This window comes from Ciona intestinalis, unplaced genomic scaffold (assembly GCF_000224145.3).
Source record: "Ciona intestinalis unplaced genomic scaffold, KH HT000070.2, whole genome shotgun sequence".
NCBI classification, from domain to species: Eukaryota; Metazoa; Chordata; class Ascidiacea; order Phlebobranchia; family Cionidae; genus Ciona; species Ciona intestinalis.
In genome coordinates, this window is record NW_004190392.2 from 92670 (window position 1) to 110392 (window position 17723).

At 33.8% G+C, this 17723-nt stretch overlaps 4 protein-coding genes and 1 long non-coding RNA gene across 6 annotated transcripts in view; 2 read left to right on the top strand and 3 right to left on the bottom strand.

The window, feature by feature from the left end:
* LOC100180948 (methyltransferase-like protein 24) overlaps positions 1-467 on the top strand; it is an 8348-nt gene extending 7881 nt beyond the window's left edge. The window contains exon 10 of the transcript XR_003396716.1: positions 151-467. The gene's annotated coding sequence lies outside the window, so the exon portion shown is untranslated. The remainder of the gene's footprint in view (positions 1-150) is intronic.
* Positions 1-830, bottom strand: part of LOC100178633 (protein OSCP1-like) — a 38585-nt gene extending 37755 nt beyond the window's left edge. The window contains exon 1 of the transcript XR_003396715.1: positions 457-830. The gene's annotated coding sequence lies outside the window, so the exon portion shown is untranslated. The remainder of the gene's footprint in view (positions 1-456) is intronic.
* Positions 831-3465: 2635 nt separating this feature from the next.
* Positions 3466-7325, top strand: LOC100175512 (bile salt sulfotransferase-like). Of its 2 annotated transcripts, none has more exons than XM_018815373.2 (7): positions 3466-4007; positions 4416-4529; positions 4874-4983; positions 5328-5469; positions 5693-5808; positions 5965-6139; positions 6667-7325. In XM_018815373.2, exons 1-7 carry the CDS (start codon positions 3746-3748, stop codon positions 6768-6770), a joined length of 1023 nt encoding a protein of 340 aa, XP_018670918.1. In that variant the 5' UTR covers positions 3466-3745; the 3' UTR covers positions 6771-7325. The 2 variants fall into 2 exon arrangements, with proteins under 2 accessions (XP_018670918.1, XP_009861260.2); XM_009862958.3 differs by having other exon boundaries at positions 3469-4007; positions 5965-6136.
* A 66-nt stretch (positions 7326-7391) lies between these two features.
* Positions 7392-8770, bottom strand: LOC108950235. The gene is made up of 3 exons (XR_003396717.1): positions 8274-8770; positions 8076-8194; positions 7392-7787 (listed from the first exon to the last, which is right to left on the bottom strand). It is a non-coding gene; the product is annotated as an uncharacterized LOC108950235 (long non-coding RNA).
* A 3444-nt stretch (positions 8771-12214) lies between these two features.
* LOC113474992 (WD repeat-containing protein 3-like) lies at positions 12215-17717 on the bottom strand. Its single transcript, XM_026838277.1, has 13 exons — positions 17578-17717; positions 16696-16840; positions 16375-16508; positions 16107-16242; positions 15649-15834; positions 15387-15482; positions 15167-15226; positions 14811-14861; positions 14698-14741; positions 14387-14515; positions 12874-12967; positions 12446-12597; positions 12215-12339 (listed from the first exon to the last, which is right to left on the bottom strand). The coding sequence occupies exons 5-13, from the start codon at positions 15733-15735 to the stop codon at positions 12291-12293; spliced, it is 762 nt and encodes a 253-aa protein (XP_026694078.1). The 5' UTR covers positions 15736-15834; positions 16107-16242; positions 16375-16508; positions 16696-16840; positions 17578-17717; the 3' UTR covers positions 12215-12290.
* Between the last annotated feature and the right edge of the window lie 6 nt (positions 17718-17723).

A 17723-nucleotide genomic window follows, 5' to 3' on the forward strand; every position in this document is an offset into this window, starting at 1 on the left:
TGTTTACGGACTTTTGGTTTCTGCCCGAATTTTTTAAAAGAAAATATAGCGGTATATCTTTGAAAAAAATGTAGCGTTAGCGTAAATGTTACAACTTCTGAAACTATTCGACTTACAGAAACCGATTTTGTTCAACAATTTTAATTTCACATATATATCAAACATTTTTAGTTCTTAGTAATAACACACATCCCGCAATTAAGAAATAATTCGTTACAAATACCCTTGCTTTATGGGGCCCCTAAGTTTCAGAATATTATAGAACTGTGTGATAAGGTGGGATACCTTTAGCACATAAACAAATTCTGATTATGCTCTTTTATAGTCGCGAGGCTATTTGTATAATTCTGTAAAAAAATATTTGTTTACTGCCAGCAAACGGCACAAGGAAAGTATGGAACTTGTATTAGCCTATTCTTTACTATGATTTGTCCAATATATTAAAATTATACTCACATTTGCAACGATGAGGTGGTCTCAATGGTTGAAATAATGAAGTATAATGCTTCTCATTCAGTAGCTTTAAGAAACGGAGTCTAAGCTCTCATTTTGGCCAAGGGATATTTGAATCCACTTTGCTGATAAAGTGCTAATAATGTAACTTGATTTTTTTTTCGGTAAGAATCCAGGCCACCTGTTCTAACGGTCTTGACCTATACTCACTTTTACTAGTAATATACACCCAGTTTTACTATAGCATAAAACCTATACTATAGCAATAGTACTGTGTGGTAAGGTAGATACAGTTAGCACATATACTACATTTCTTAATCGTTTTAACAATTATAATAACACAATTTTAGAGTCGTAAGGTTACAGTTATATAATCCATTGAATGTCCTTTGTTTACTGCCAAATGGGGGAGAGAAATGAATGAAAACGTACCATCTTACCCCAACCTACTATATTAACTTAGATACTGTCTGTACATTAAACTTAGTTCTTACAGTTACACTAACTAGAGCATAAAATCAAATAACTGTTAATAGTATCGAGCTACTGCGGAGAACTACTGTATTCTCGTCTTCTTGTTCACAACGCGACTGCGTATCTATATGCCTGCAGCCGCTTACGAGGTAAAACAGAAGCAGAATTAATAATTACCTCAACCAAAATGCTCAAGGAAACGAAGTATAATTAGGAGCGAGTGAAAATGAATTGAAAACGTCCATATAAAAACAGTAGCGCAACGGGAAAGGAATATCAAATAAATATAGTGGGAGGAATTTGAAAGTTGAATGCATAACTTGTTTTTTCTCGCGTGGCATTGACAGTCGTTATAACACGGTGTTCTGTTTCATATACACCTTGCGTGCCTGCTTACTATAAGTTACCACATATGTAACTTTGTGGGTGTTTATTAACATTAACTTTTATAGTGATGTAATTTTTAGGCATGCTTTAAACTGCATAGACGTGTAACAATACCACACGATGTTCTGTTGGATTAAAATTTCATGCTCTAGTTGTCATTTCAAACCAACAGCATGACGTACTAGGATTTTATTAAAGGGCCTAAACACACCCCACGTCACTTTTGTTTTTTATGGTAAATTCATAAAGCGACCGTTTTATTGATTCCAAAAATACTTTGCTTATTAAAATTGGTCCAGTATAGGCGGAGATATTCGTCCTCAAACAGTGATCTCTAGCGCTATCTTTTTTTTACTACGAGCTCCGTGATTGTGACGTAGGAACGTACTAGTCACGTGACTGATTCATTCGTAAAAGCGAAACCTGCGTTTTTTTTGTGCTTTTTTGCGTTTTTTTTGTTCTCTCGTTTTTCGCTGAAAACACTGCCTCTCGCCTTTCTGAATGAGAGCGGCCACGCTTCAACAATTTTGTTACGTGTTTGTCACGTGGGTAGTACACTTCTCAATTTTTTTCGCCACGCAACTTTCAAATCAGTTTTTTGAATTTCACGGTGTTTGAGCTGGAATATCTTTGATTATACAGAACCGATTAAAACAAGTAAGGTGTCGTTGGAATTAGAAAAACACACTCTATCGATTAAAGCGAAGTACATTTGGGGTGTGTTTAGGCCCTTTAAATCAAATTTTAAATTTTGGTTGTTATATATATATATATATATATATATATATATATAATAGATTGGAGTGAGATTATTTATGTTTTTATTCTCTTTTATCGTCCGATTTGGTATTTTATAGAATTATAACTGTATCTTCACAACTCATAAATAGCGTTGTTGGTTGCCAAAAAACATACTTGTATAGAAATAACGGGATATTATTTGCTAACGGTATCCATCTTACTCCACAGTATCATATATAATGTGAATGTATAGCGTGTGTTTAATTCGCTATATGTTAAAACTGATTTAGCTTTACGATAAGCATACGAGTTAGTTTAGTTAACCACTATTGTGTTTCTTGTTTTAAAACCGCAGTTGCGAGCAGTCAAGCGGCAATAAAGCTGAGTCAAACGTGCAGAAGTTGAGTTCTGAGAATTCTGTTTCAAACTGTTGTGAAAACATGCATAGTATATACTATAGACTAACAGTATATAAGCAATAAGTCAAATAGTATATCATGTTAAGCGTTGGACTTTAGCCACGAAAAAGTAAACATAAATTTAGATTTGGTACTACAGTGTTTTTTGAAGCTCTATAATTCTAAATCTATGTTTACTTTTTCGCCCTTACTGTATTTCTTTACACAAGAATCGTTCTACACTATGAGCACCAGATCAGGGTCAGACCAGCGGAATTTATTACAGTTAAAAATAGATTTGTTTCGATTATAATTATCAGACGAAATATGTTGTTACACATTTTAGCAGTCAGTTAGTTTATAACTATACAGTCTTCACTATTAGCGTTCGAAACGCTGTCAAAATGATGTTTATTTACAGGAATTGACAATATAGGAAGACATATACGATGAAATAATTGGCTACGCTTTAGTTTAGTATTTCCGAAATGGACTGTTTAGTTACCCATACACGATTTTGGGTATTTCAGGAGACAAATATCAATGTGTGTGTTACTATAAACACATAACAGGTTTATATCATTTATTAGCGAATGTATTGTATATTACATAAGTTAAATATTGTATCGCACATTAGTTTATAACTTTTATTCAGGCCAAGTTTAACGACTGCAGCAATAAAATTCCCAGCAGTATATGGCGCACTCTAAGCTTGTATGTTGTAATATAGAAAGTGTATATTAGCCTATGCCTTATATATAAATCCTATATGGCCCTATACGGCGTGCGCCTATAGTTGTATATACTATACAGTATAAAGCGAAGGTAGTAAGTCGATATTGCATTGTCCGAAATATATGATCGATTTACGAATCAATCAATTTGAGCCCTTTTAAAAAGCGCTGTACGGGGTTTTACGTACAGTGAGCGTGAGGTGAATGTTGTGTAGAAATAATTTTATAATTTTGCAGTGAGCATGGAATGTGTGAATATACCATGTGTCTGGTGTATATGAAAACACCCATGTTTTAACTTAACAGTAAGCAATAGGTGTGAAAAGGCACCATGTGTGTCTGATGTATATGAAGACAACTATGTTTTAATTCAAGAACAGTGAGCATGAGGTGTATGAATACACCAACGTGTGTCTGGTGTATAAGAAGACAACCATAGTATAACTTGACAGTAAGCATGAGGTACATAAAAACAATATACCTATAGTATAAAATACGTAACATGTATTTACATACGTAGTGCCTTTGCCTATAGTCTAGTCAAATAAGTCAAAAAACATGAATGTATCGGACGAGCTACGCGAAACGTACACAAATATGATTACTGAAGTTAGCAACCTCGCCAAGGGTCCTAAATCATTCGAAAAACACGTCACTGAGTTAATAGAAAGCTTAATTGAAACCGAAGTGTACCCGGAAATCGAAGAATGGAAAGACAGAAGATTTTTTCCCGGATTTCGGGCAAAAACTGCCGAGTTTTGTTACGATGATTGGCACCCTAGAAAGGGAGACGTTGTAGTAGCGTCGTTTTTGAAAACTGGTAAGTGCTGGTTTTAATTTTTACACCAAAAAAGTAGAAATTTTGTTAATTTTTAATATAGAGTACTATGAAGTACATGTTTGTGAAAAGATTATAGCGGGTCCGCCTTTACCCAGAGGTTACGGGTTCAAAGCTTGACGCTGCTAACATTATGTGTTCTAAAGCAAGTTACTTAACAGCAATTGCTCCAACCGAGTTTTCACCTATGAGTTGTATAAAATGACAGCCATACATGAAAAAAAAAACAAAAAAAAAGAAATTTCAACAAATAATCTTCTACAAAGTTGCACACGTGGTAACAAGTAAGCGAGCACGAGGTGTATAAAACAGAACACCCGTAATATAATGACTGTCGTTGCTTTGACATGCGAGGATAAGTAAGTTACATATTTCAATTCATTCAAACAGGTACGCACTGGGTTAGAGAAATAGTTCGACAACTTTTCTTTCAACATGATGCTACACTTATTGAAGAAACGAAGAAAATTGGATTCTTTTATGCCTATTTGGAAACTGGATCGCGTAAGTATAAGACGCCACGGCAAATGGGTTATCGTGTCTGTCTTTGGCCTAGGCCCTAGAGAATTGGTTTGAGGCTTAACAACGCTACCATTACGGGGATTGGAGCAAGACACTTATAACAGTAATTGCTTCAACCCAGTGGTCACTTATGAGTGATTTAAATTGTCGATCAAATACATTAAAAATGTAAAAGAAATATCACCCACATAGTTACATACATCGTTACTTGTAAGCGGCACGGTGTGTATAAGACAGAACAATATGTTATATAACGACTGTGGTTGCTCCGCCACCCCAAAATAGACTAATGTACAATTTTCACGAACAATCTTACGTTTTTACAGCTTGCAAGTTCGAAATAATGGACAATCTGCCTTTTCCTCGGCGAATATTTGGAACACATATGCCAGCTGAGCTACTTAACGTGAAAAAGTACACTGAAAAAGGTGTTAAGGTACAATAACATTGTTGTTATAAACCTTGTACACAGTGATACCGTACTATAGACAGAACACAACAGTGTAAACCAAAAGGTTTCACGTTTACAAAAACTGGTGAATTATCATGACACAACGGTTGTCCAAGGGTTATAGGTTCGAGGCTCGACGTTGCTACCATCGTGGACAAGTTAATATTAGTGCAAGACACTTATAACGGTTATTGTTCTAATCCATTGCTGGTCCTTTATCGGTTATTTATATCTTTGATCATGATGGAGAATACCAAATTATAAAACAATAAAGAGAAGGGAATTATCAATATAGCGACAGTCAACATATCAAAACTATTCACTTTCAGATCATATACGTCTACCGTAATCCGAAGGATCAACTCGTTTCATTTTTCCACTTCATGCGTTCTATGCAGTTTGCTGAGCCCGAAAAATGGGAAAAACTGTTCCCAGGAACTTGGAACGAATTTTTTGATGCATGTACAGCAGGTAAAACATGAGCCTTTTAAAATTGTCCCGTTTTTTTTACTTATAATATTAATCTATAGACTTCTGGAGTAAAATGGATACCGTTAGCAGATTTTTTCCAGATATTCTAATCGTCTTTTAACAGTTAACAATGCTCTTTGCAGTTTTAAGGGTGTTTACGCATTACAACTTACTCCATTTTACATATAGATTGACACCTTATATAAATACTTTGTAATTTAAGGGGAACAGCCGGTTGGTTTAAAACAAGGAGAAAGCTACGTAGATCATATTATGTCTTGGTATAAGCATTACGATAACGATGGTGTGCACTTTGTAAAGTACGAAGACTTGAAAAAGGTGGGGCAATGTTTTTATATTGTTATTGACGAATAAATGAATGTAACTGGTTTTATCCTTGAGTGGTGGGGCAACGGCAGTCGCTATAACATGGGTGTTCTGTTTCATACACCTCGTGTTCGCTTACAAGTTACCATGTATGTAATTTTACTATAGGACCCACACGGCTATATTTCACGCATCGCTGATTTCGTTGACGTCACAACGACGAAAGATGACGTCACAGCAGTGGTGACGAACACGTCATTTAAGAATATGAAAGAAAAAGCTGAAAAGGGAGAAACAGCCGCGCAGGCTGGAGAAAAAATATTGTCCATTTTTAGGAAAGGTGGTGAGATCTATATGTAATAAAAGATTGAATATATTTAAAGGTCATTTTGTCCAAATACATTTTTTGACTTCCATTTACATTATATGAAATCCGTGTTTTAAATTTTAAAAGTGTAATTTAATTTTTTTGGCCAAATGTTTCGTTTAAAAGCAGATTTCCAAAAAAACAACTCGTTTCACAGAAATATCGTTTAAAACAAGTTTATAACTGGATAAACAAGTTTAGGTTACCGAAATAGCGCCATACATTTCTCAGCACTAGTAGTAGATTGTAACGTTATGTACGTTCTGCTTGGGTTAGAGACATGGTCTTATAATTCATATGTTCTGTTTTAAATTAAATGCCCATTCTACGTATTTGTAGTAGCCTGTTACTTATAGAAAAAAAATTTTGTACCAACTGTGGAAACTTATCTTTATAAGAAATGTCAACTTAGATTTATCTATGCGCGACAAATTTCGTTTCCCTTTAATTCGCCGTAGTACTTGTTTCTTAAATTACCTATTTAACAAAAACAATTGTTTTAGGCCAGACTGGTGGCTGGAAAAACCAGTTTACGGTCGCACAGTCGGAAAAAGTCGATAAAATGTTCGAGAAACTGAAAGACACCAAGATATCATTTAATTATTAGTCGAATATTAGTTACGTACTGAATAAACTGAAGAAGTAATACAGTAGGGTGAGGAAGATGGGACACCTTTTCATTTTATTTCTCGTCCCATTTTGTAATAAACAAAGAACATTCAAAGATTATTAAACCGTATCCTCACAACTCCCATAGACCGTTGTTAATTGTTTAAAACACGATCAGGATATTTGGATATTATGTGATAAAGTTGTCCCGTCTTTCCCCCATCCCACTATGTAAAAACCAACCGTTGAAAAAGTACTAAAAAACAGATTTCTACGTTTCTTTTTGGTCCAGATTTATCATTTTCGACTTGCTTTTACATTATATGTAATCTACAATTTATATTTCGTTGGTATTTTTTAAATGTTATAATTTATCATTATCATACGACTGTTTTTCCTGACTTATAATACGAGCGTGAATGTCAAAGTACAATTTTAACCTTCATTTTACACAAGGCCCAGACTTTGCAAGCACATAATATATATAATATACCAATGTTTTTTCGCGGTCTTTACATTTTGAAGCCAAAATAATAAAAGTCATTTTAAAGAACTGTTTGGGTTTTTCATAAGGAAAATCACTTCAACCATACATAGATATATAACATCAGTGTTTTTCGTATTTGTATTTTATTCACAGCGCTACAGGAAAGTAATTAAAGACACAGAGAGAAAAAACAGTTTATAAGAACTTGTAAATAATTTACATAAATAAACGAAAAGGTACAAAAAGCGCGAAAAGTAAAAAATTAAAGAATAAAATAATGAGCTTGCGTTGGCAGTGCGGATTGGCCTCTGACGTCAAAAAAATGTGACATCATAACTCGTGACGTCACAACTACGACGTCACAAGTGGTATTACGAAATATTTGAAGGGTCTAGCATCGTAAAAGATAGCAGATCTCACACGTGACACGTGGGTATACTCTGTGACGTTGCAAGTAGTAAACAGAGCGCTTTGTGACGTCATGGACTTTAGATTGTGACGATAATGATAATAAAGTTTGGAGAAGCCCTGGAAAATAATTAGATTTTAATTCCACTCTATAAGTTCAGGCACATGAATAAATGTAACATTTATTGTCGCATGGCGGGGCAGCAACGACAGTCGTTATTACACGGGTGTTCTGTTACATATACATCTCATGTCGGCTTATACGAGTTACCACGTTTATAACCTTATGCTCTCTGTCAAGCGTTCAATAAATTGTGCGAATTTTTTTTAAAACGCATAAAAAAATTATCACACAAGCATTTTTTAGGTTTAAAAATTAAGGACTAATTTTTCTGAATATAAACGTACCTTCTGCTGATATACTGCGCTGATATCGTACTCGGGCCCCACAGTTTGGGCGGATTTCACTACAGGCACGGTGAACACGTCTGGTACAGCTCCAAGAATCTATACCAAGTTGCATACGTCTAAAAAAGCGAAAATTGGTTATTTTTGGTCGATTTTTGAGATTTTCAAAACAATGCGTATAAAGCTAACCTAGCGTACCTCGACCAAATGTGCCTTGACCATTTGTTCGCTGGAAATGCAGCTTGTGACGTGATAAAGAGTGAGAAACATAGAATTGTGACGAGAATTGCAAATTTTGAATTCATCTTTTTATACCGGACTTTTTTCTTAGAAAATAACAGAAAAATTGATTTTTCGTAATTTTCTCGTAAATCTGGAAAAAGAAAGTTGGTAAATAAAACTGTACATAACATAAATGATGTATTTAATTAATCTATACCAAAATAACACTTTATTATGCACTTCTGTAAATCTACAAAATGCACAGTTTTAACTATAGCATCTGCCTATATCCTAAAACCCTTAGTAAAGATTTGGTCTCTGGTCGTTTTCTTGCTTTTACCTGACTAGTTGTCAGATCGTTGTTAGGTTTTTACTGAAATCTGGATCTATTTATGCGAAAATCATTTTTTCCTTTTCAGTTTTCGCGAGAAATTAAAAACAACACGCAGGGCATTTCTCTAGACTTGTTATTTTCACAACGATTCAGTGTTCGAGATAGACAGCCTGCACAGGGCGGAACTAACCGCAGTGAAGATAAAACGAAATGACTTTTTTTCTGAAACGATTTTTTATATTTTTTCTTATGTTATGTGATATAATAACTTTTTGCAGTGTGTGTTTCGGTGTAAATAGGTTATGACTCAAAATTTAGCAATAAATTATAAAACTTCTGCTTTCAAAAAATAAACGTAAAATCAAAACATCCCATTTTTGCGGTCAGGATTTTCACAGGTCATCGGGAAATTTCGGGTATTTTCGGATCCGAAATATCTTAAGTTACCCAACCCCTAGTGTGTTTATTTTTACGTCAAATTGCCCAAAAGCGTGCGAAAATTGGTCATGATTTTCATATTCGTGGTAAAAAAGTTGGGGTCGCCTGTATAATCAAAGGTCAAAGTTTTTAACTAAAGTTGAACGACCGTTTAGGGGCCGGAAACTTGAGAAAGAATTTAAATGACCGGCTAAATAAACTTCTTAAACTTTCCCGTGTAACTTACACGTTTGGTATAACCTTTATTCAGCATTATATCCTGTTTTTCTATCATTTATTGCATTTTTAACGTTGGATATATAGTTGGGTAAGATGTTTTCAGTCTCTTTTATCGTCCTATTTGGTACTAAACAAAGAATATTTACATAAATATTATATGCCCGTATCCTCACGCCTCTAAAAGATCGTTTTTAATTGTTCAAAATGGCGATTGTAAAATGTGCGATATCATTTGCTAACGGTATCCATCTTACCCCACAGCTCTATACAATTTAAAATAAAAAAATTCAAAACTGTAAGCGTGACACCGGAAATACAATTGGGGCAGTCCGAAATAATTGAATAATATATTTCAGTAGGGTGATGGTCCCACGTTTTATGACTCATATTTTAACACAACACGTAAGGTGTACCCAGACTGTACGAGACCTGAGTCATGCAAAAATAAATCCCATTACACTATAACCTTTCAATAAAACTAGTTTACATATTTACTAATTATTATTATGATAAATAGCAGCATAAACCGTCTTTTTAATACCCCGTAATTAGTGGTTAAATTGTGGTGTATCATAGGCTTAAGTTTCGCTTGCTTTTATATACATTGCAGCTTATTTTAGCTCTAGATTACAGAGCGGACTAAAATTACCTAAAACTGCCGGATTTAGAAATACGGTAAGCTATACGTGGTTCACTAACAGTATGCGTAAAAAGATTACGATCTGTATAAATGCCCAAAGGGGATAAAATGCACGGACAAAGTTAAAATTTTGCTCAGCTAAAAAGTAGATTCTGCAAAACGTTTAAAAATTTGTAGAAATGACATTTTTGCGGCTCGTAAGTAAAAACTAGCGATTTTACGGGAAATTTTAAAACGGTTTCGCAGGTTTTATTTCCAAATATCCATGTTTTGTGTAATTAAAGTATACAAATAGATTGATTAACTTTTGTGGCACTTTAAAATAAATAAACATAAATACAAAAGCATTCTTATTTTCAGTAAGGAAATAAGCATATATTTTAGGCTTACAAGTTTAGAACAAAATTTTGAAAGTGTTTTGCTTAACAGGAATTATCTTATACGTGACATTAAATACCAAAACAACATAGCTAAACATGTATATACTCATAGTTAAAGCTTTTACGCTTAGAAGAAATTACTTTTACCAGCCACTAATACTAAAATATGGGGGTAGTGGAAAATTTGTGCCAATTTTATTCGAAATTTGTGGCGAAAGGCACGCTATATTATTTCGTGGAACCAAATCGGACGTGTATCTTTTATACTATCTGATTGTACGCAGCCAAAGCGTGCTATAAAGCCGCTATGATTACACCAAATTGATGTTAAAAAACAGTAAGCATTTGTTCAATCTGAAGTAACTTCTGCTTTTATTTTTTGCGTCATTGTAGAAATTGTGATGTAAACATATAATATTTGTACGTTCATTGTGATTTAACAACGATGATTTGTAAGTCGTTTGTGACGTCATAAACCCGATTATGAGTTAATAATTACAGGTTTGATTGGCTCAGGATAGTTATGTCATGACCTGTAGACAGGAGATTACAAAATCTTGCTGGTATAGGCGGGCATTTTAATTAAAACGATGTTTTTCACTCGAACTGTACGGCAGCGCAGCCCTTAAACCACATTTTATATTTTGTATATAAAGTTTGCGTGTATTCTTGGGAAAAACAAGATTTGGGAAGCATTTTATTAAACTAGAAAAATCTGCTGTATTTTCAAACCGTTCGGAGAAAAAGTGTCAGTAGCATTTATGGTAAAACGAATTCCGCTTTAAAGAACTGGAATTAAATATAGCAGAAACTATGGCAGATATTTGTTACGTTTTTTAATTTTTGGCCTATTAACGTTTAAATGTAGCTTAACTTAATTATAAAAGGCATATAAACTAACTTTTGTTATATAAGTTTCAAACTAAGTGACAGAATTTTTGAAATATTTCTCATAGAAAATGAACAACACAAAAAACCTGTATTTATTATGCAAACTGTCTGCCTGTTTTATGAAATTAATCACTGTCACATCATATCGTTACAGACATAGGCTTAACTGTCTGTCCTGACCATAAACGTACTTTGCGACTGAGAAATATTTAATCAATTTTGAAACCTCACCCAAAATGGTGATAAAATGATACACTCAGTAATAATCTCGGTTTAGTAATGTTTTGAACACAATTATTAGAGTTTTCGTGGGAATTTTGACGTAGAGGAACACACCTTTGACCCGTAATCTGATAGTTTTGAATGCATACATGTTATGCTGCAAAAACGACATAGAATGTTGCCGCTGTTTAGCTAGGTGAGTGGTACAGTAGGTCACGGCAATTTACCTGCAAAAACGAAATCAACAAAAACTTTACCTGTAAATTAAATAAGCTATCAGATTGTAATTAAATTCTTTTAACAGTTGGCACCACTTCGTTCTAGAAATCTCCGAATTTTGCCAAAGTTCTTTATGCCCACTGTTAAGTATATATGCGCTTGCGACTCACGAATATAGAAAAGCCGAAACATCGTAAACAAAAACAACAATTGCAAATACAAAATAGCCATAAAATGCGATTTTACACAAAAGAAAAACAAATATTTTTTTAAGTCGTCTTTAAACAATGATTCCACTTCTTCTTTTGACAAATCTTTGGACTTATTTTTCTTTATTAGAAGTTGCCTTTCTCAATATTTCATTCTAACTGGCTTGTCTGGGATCTGAACTATGAATGCTTGTACTTTAATAGCTTCAGTTCAGTAGACCTTTTATCTGATCTGTTTTTGCTTGAATTTCTGAAACTGAACATTTCTAAATACTGGTTAGAATAGAAAGAAACTTAGTTTTTTTTTATATAAGTTTAGCTTTAACATAGGATTAAAATTAAATATAGATTTAGCCTATATCGAATCTAAGTCTAGCCTACAATGATGTATCTTTAGTTTAGATTAAGCCTATGATGTTAAAATAACCTGGAACTACTGTATCATAACTCTTTAAGCTTGAAACTGAGTGTCTTTGAAGACTTGGTAAAACTGCAAAGGAAAAAGTTGATCCGAAATTACAAATAAATAGTGGATTACTTGACTTTCATATTAAAACAAAACTGGTTGTGTTTAAGACCATTTATTCCTGTATTACGTGGTTAGAACTGCACGCTGTGTAGTACGCTTGCGTCGTTTCTTCTTATCGTTTGCCCGCTGTGTGGCGTCGGAGAAAAACGTGACGTCATTCTTGGATTCGAATTGACGACGTATGTGACCCAGAGCAGCCAAGTTAAAACCGATGGTGTTCTAAGTGGAGGTGTGAAAGTATTGAACGAAATCGGAGGGTAGTGTTAAAGGCCGCTGCTAGCGTTTTGGATATGTGTCCTTGGGCAAGACACGAAACAACAATTGCTTTGACCCGGTGACAACCTTATGGGTTGTTTAAATTGTCAGCCATGTATAAAAACTAACATGGTAACAGGCCAACTGTGGCCTAAATCCATGGCGTGCCTCGCCGTGGGATCTCAACCGACAACCATATAGAACATAATAAACAAATACTAAATGTAACTTTGCACTTACACGTAATTGGTCGATCTTTGTTTCTGTATTATGACGTAAATCGTCCAGAACATTCACTAGCGTCTGATTGGTCGTTATTCGGCCGTGGTGAATTCTAATTGGATAAAAATGATAATAACCAATTATAAAGTTACATACGTGGTAACTCGTAAGCTGGCACGAGGGGTATGAAACGGAACACCCGTGTTATAACAACCGTCATTGTCCCACCACGCGAGGATAAATAGCTTACATTCATTTAAAATATTGTGGTAAAAACGTATAAAATCGATTAAGCGTTAAATGAAACGAAATTTAAGCGTTAAATGAAACGGAATTATTTCAAATTAAATTAGCATCTTTTACGTCACAATCTACACGTATTATTACGTGTCAAGCGTATTTAGTCAAGGAGAAATTTAAACATTTCCGTTTTTCAAAGAAATTGGACCTACCCAGTTGTTGCGGTGTAAGTTTGTATATTAGCACACCTATTGAAACAAGCGTAAAATTATATAACATAAATTTTACTTTTCCGCAATTTTTGTTAACAAAGATTTAGATTCGTTAGAATGAATAAAAGCAACGAAAAAGACGGGACACAGCGACAAAGATAACAAGAAAATCTTAATAAATATCTGCCGGGTTACTAGACCTAGCAACGGTAGGATTTCTGCGCATTTTCTGCGCATTTAAGTTATACATTTGTGAAAGAGAGAACACCTATGTTATAACGACTATCCATGCCACGGGAAGTTAAACAAATTATTTGTTCTTGAATTTTTCAATGGCAAGGTTTATAAAAAATCGAAATTTCCGAAATTACAAATCGGGTGTTTTGTTACGGACCAGTACACCTGTGTTATAACGACTGTCATAAGTTTATTTATTTTATTTTAATTTTAACGACACTTTTATACCAGCAAGGGTCATGAAAATCAAAATTTCCAAAATTACAAATCGGGTGTTTTGTTACGGACTTGTACATCGTTATACGGGTATTTCTGCTATGAGTCATATCCTGTAACTATGGCGAACTCGTTTTAGCAGCAAAGTAATTTTAGATTTTGTATTTTCCGTTGTGTTTTTTTACGACTACTATTTGGAAATTCACGTATTTTTGTAAAAAAAACAATATGTTGTTACTTGGTATAGTTATATTTTTGAATTTTCCTTTCGGTTTTAAAACAAACATTAAATTTTTATTAATTTTCGATATGACGAAACGTTATTAAAAGCGGTAAAACAAAGTTTAAGAGTAATTAAAAAAAATCTTGATAAAAAATATTGTGAAGTCCTTTAATTTGGGCAAAATCTGGCTAAAATCCCAGGTCCAATGGCGTGCGTCACAGCAGGACCTCGCTCGTATGGAAAATAATGAAACATATATACACTGCGCCGGTATAAATATGTATGTATATGGTACTCGAAAGCAGGCACGAGTTGCATGAAACCGAAAACCAGTGTTATAACGACTGTCGTTGCCCGCCACGCAAGGTTAAATAAGTTACATTCATACTATCATATGTCTTACCTTAAAAGGAAAAATATACAACGGCAAGCTAGCTCTACTTCACGCCCTCTAGCGACGAAGGTACCGAGTAATTGCAGCAGATCGGGGACGTAAGAAAATGGGAGGACAAGTAACGACTCTTCTAATTCACTGTTATATATTAATATATGATAGGTAATACAATATGGGATATTAGTTGCGTTTATTAGCTGGGTATAGCATGGGTGTTTTCTTATACACCAGACACACATGATGTATTCATACACCCCTTGCTCACTGTTAAGTTATAACATGGATGTCTTCTTATAAACAACTTACAAACGTATATTTACCTTGAGCGAATCTTTCGTATGACTTCTAAAACATATCTCGTAGCCTGAAATAGAAAAACATATATTTATACATATTCGAATGTAATATATATATTTTTTTGAACAACGCTTACCGTAATATTGCCGTATGCCCTTAGTATAGGATGATCAGATTTGTAAAATACCTGGAAAAATATAATATATTAAACAATAACAAAATTAGGTTTGTATTAAAACAACCGTATACCAAACATTTAGGTGAAAAAAAAAATAGAAAAACAGGTATTTACATGCAGCGTATTTTCTGGTAATAAATCAGACCTACTCATGTTCTTTGTATCTATATGGGGAAGAACCTACGGCAAGTAACTGCGAAGAGCTCTTGGGAGTTAGATCAGAGTTGGATACCCCAATATCCACACCAAAGCACCTTACCCATGTAGAAGGTATACGAAACAAGTTGAACATATTACACAATGTTACAACTTACATCTTTGTTTTTGTTGATGAATTTAAATTCTTCTTCTTTTACTTTCTCTTCATTAAATAACTAAAGAAATAAAAACAAAACACATTTTTAGAACATTGATTTTACATTAAAAACATTACACCAATGACTGCAAATATAAAACACCCCCCAAAAAAAACAAAATTGATAATAACTTAACCGTAAAATTAAAAAAAAAAGATTTTTTAAAACATTTTTTCACCTCAATTGCCTCCATTATTTTCTCAGCACCCCTCACACTTTCAACTGTTGTCTTGGTTGCCATGCCAACCTCATTTTCCTTGCTCTCTCCTGCCACCTAAAGGGAAGGATAAATTTAAAAAATACATTGTACATTGCCAAACACTCAAACAGCAACCAAAAATTTACTTATTCTGTTAGAATTTTTTTCTGATCAAAATTTTATATTCTTTTTTTTTTGCAAAAAATTATAAAAAAGTGCAACTCCTACTTTTCCCACTCACTGTAGTGTCTTGGTTCTTGGCGAGCAATTTTTCCTCTTCCTTTTCTCTTTCATGCTCCCTCTCCTCATCAGGGATGACCACTTCCATGGATCGATTCCATAATCTTAGTGAGCGATCATTTCCACAAGTAGCAACATGGTCACCATCGGTACTGACACATAGTGACCATACTGGACCCAAGTGGCCCTGGGGAACATGGCATTAAAATTATTGGTAAAACAAAATTTAAAAAATTAAATTGGTAGAATAAATAACATTTTTTCCAGGTAAAGAGTAAAATATATACTTTTATATAAAAAAAAAACAAATAAAATCTTGGAAAACGATAAAAAACTCTGAAATATAGGTAAACGACTTAAAAATCCTAATTTTTGTCTTAAAAATATACTAAATCTGTGGTTGTTGTATAGTCAAAAACATTCACACCAATCGAAGCAGTTACCTATTGTAGTACAAACCTGCAAGACTTGAATCAGTGTGAAATTGTCTGCATCCCATTGCTTAACTAAACCATCCTTACCACAGCTGAAGAACAGGTGAGTATCGGGCACGAATTTTAATCCAGTAACGTCGTTATCATGCGCAAATAATGACCTGGAAAAACAGAGAAATTAAAGTGCAGATTATATAATAAATTTACAGGTGTTATAAAAACTAGAATTAGGTGTATTAGGTCTTCAGTGAGGCAAACCTGAGACTCAACTGTACATTGCACAAACGTCTTACCTATGACAGTCACCAAAATCCAGACCCCATATTTTAACGTTCCGGTCTGGTGACCCGGAAACAATCAGCGTTGAATCTGAACTAATGCTCACACAAGAGGGGGGAAGAGAGTGTCCGTATAACGAGAGAAAAAACTAAAAAAACAAATTTTTAATATAAAAAAGGTATATAAGTATAGCACTTCTTAACTGCTTAAAATTTTTTTATCTCTTTTTAACTGATTTTATCTTTAAAAATGCATTTAACTCCCAGGCTAACAGTAAAAATTTATTTGTAACACAGAACTTTGTTATTTTTTGCAAATAAATATTTTTGTCTTACCTTCAAAGAATCCACGTAAAATATTTTGACGGAACAATCCAATAATGACGCGGCAATAAAACGATTATTCGGGGTAAATTCAACGTCAAGAATTTGGTCATCTAACTCGAAAGTCCGAGTGTGGGTTAAAGATACTCGCTTTGAACTGTGGGAAATATGGAAAGGGAATTTAAAATAAAAATAAGATTTGGTTGGAAAAAATTATTAGTATACAGTTTTTAGAACAAAATAGTGGATTGAATTTTACAACTTTTTTTTACAGTTATATATTTAATTTGATATATTTTTGAAGAGGCTGTTGTAAAAAGGTGTAGTATGAAAATATTCTGTTTTTTTCTACATTTTGTGGTCAAACTATTTATATTTTTGCCTAAAAAGGCATTTTATTGATGTACAACTTGTCAGAAACTGCAGCAAGACGATTTCACGTCTTGTGCTTATTTTGACAAGCACTCGTGCCAACTGGTGCGTGATGTGTGCAATAAAACATTGCACACTGCACCAACCAGCGTGATAATATTGCAGCTACGGACGAAGTGATTCTTATGAAAGAAAAACCACTAACCTGGTGACTGCTTTGATTTTACGAAATTGAACTTTTTTTAAACAAATATATATACATACATTTTAAATAGATAAAATACTTTGAAAGCTACTAATCAATAAAAAAAATACAAAAACTGTTAACAAATAATATGATTAAAAAACAGCATTGTTTTGAAAGTAAAATGGTCTTTCTCAACAAAAACCCAAATGAAGTCATGCTGAATGGCATACAAATCGTTAAGAACGATTTTAAAACTGTAGTAGCAGTAGGCAAAAAATACTATTTTATATTGTATCAAAACTTCAAAAGTAATGAACTGTTTAAAGCTTATTTACCTCACTGAATAATTTTCATCACTTATTAAATCAAATTCCCAGAACTTAATTTTTTTATCCGGGCCCCCGGATACAATTCCTCGCTTGTTTGGAAATAACGCAACGCATGAAACAGCACCCTCGTGTGCCTGGATGGTTTCCAGTAG

Coding starts and splice junctions, on each gene's coding strand:
- LOC100175512 (XM_018815373.2), top strand. CDS start 3,746: ATGAATGTATCGGACGAGCTACGCGAAACGTACACAAATATGATTACT. Junction 4,530..4,873: donor CTATTTGGAAACTGGATCGC/GTAAGTATAAGA, acceptor ACGTTTTTACAG/CTTGCAAGTTCGAAATAATG. Junction 6,140..6,666: donor GTCCATTTTTAGGAAAGGTG/GTGAGATCTATA, acceptor CAATTGTTTTAG/GCCAGACTGGTGGCTGGAAA.
- LOC113474992 (XM_026838277.1), bottom strand. CDS start 15,735: ATGGAAGTGGTCATCCCTGATGAGGAGAGGGAGCATGAAAGAGAAAAG. Junction 14,516..14,697: donor ATACGAAAGATTCGCTCAAG/GTAAATATACGT, acceptor AATATATAACAG/TGAATTAGAAGAGTCGTTAC. Junction 12,340..12,445: donor CAGCGTGCAGTTCTAACCAC/GTAATACAGGAA, acceptor TTTCCTTTGCAG/TTTTACCAAGTCTTCAAAGA.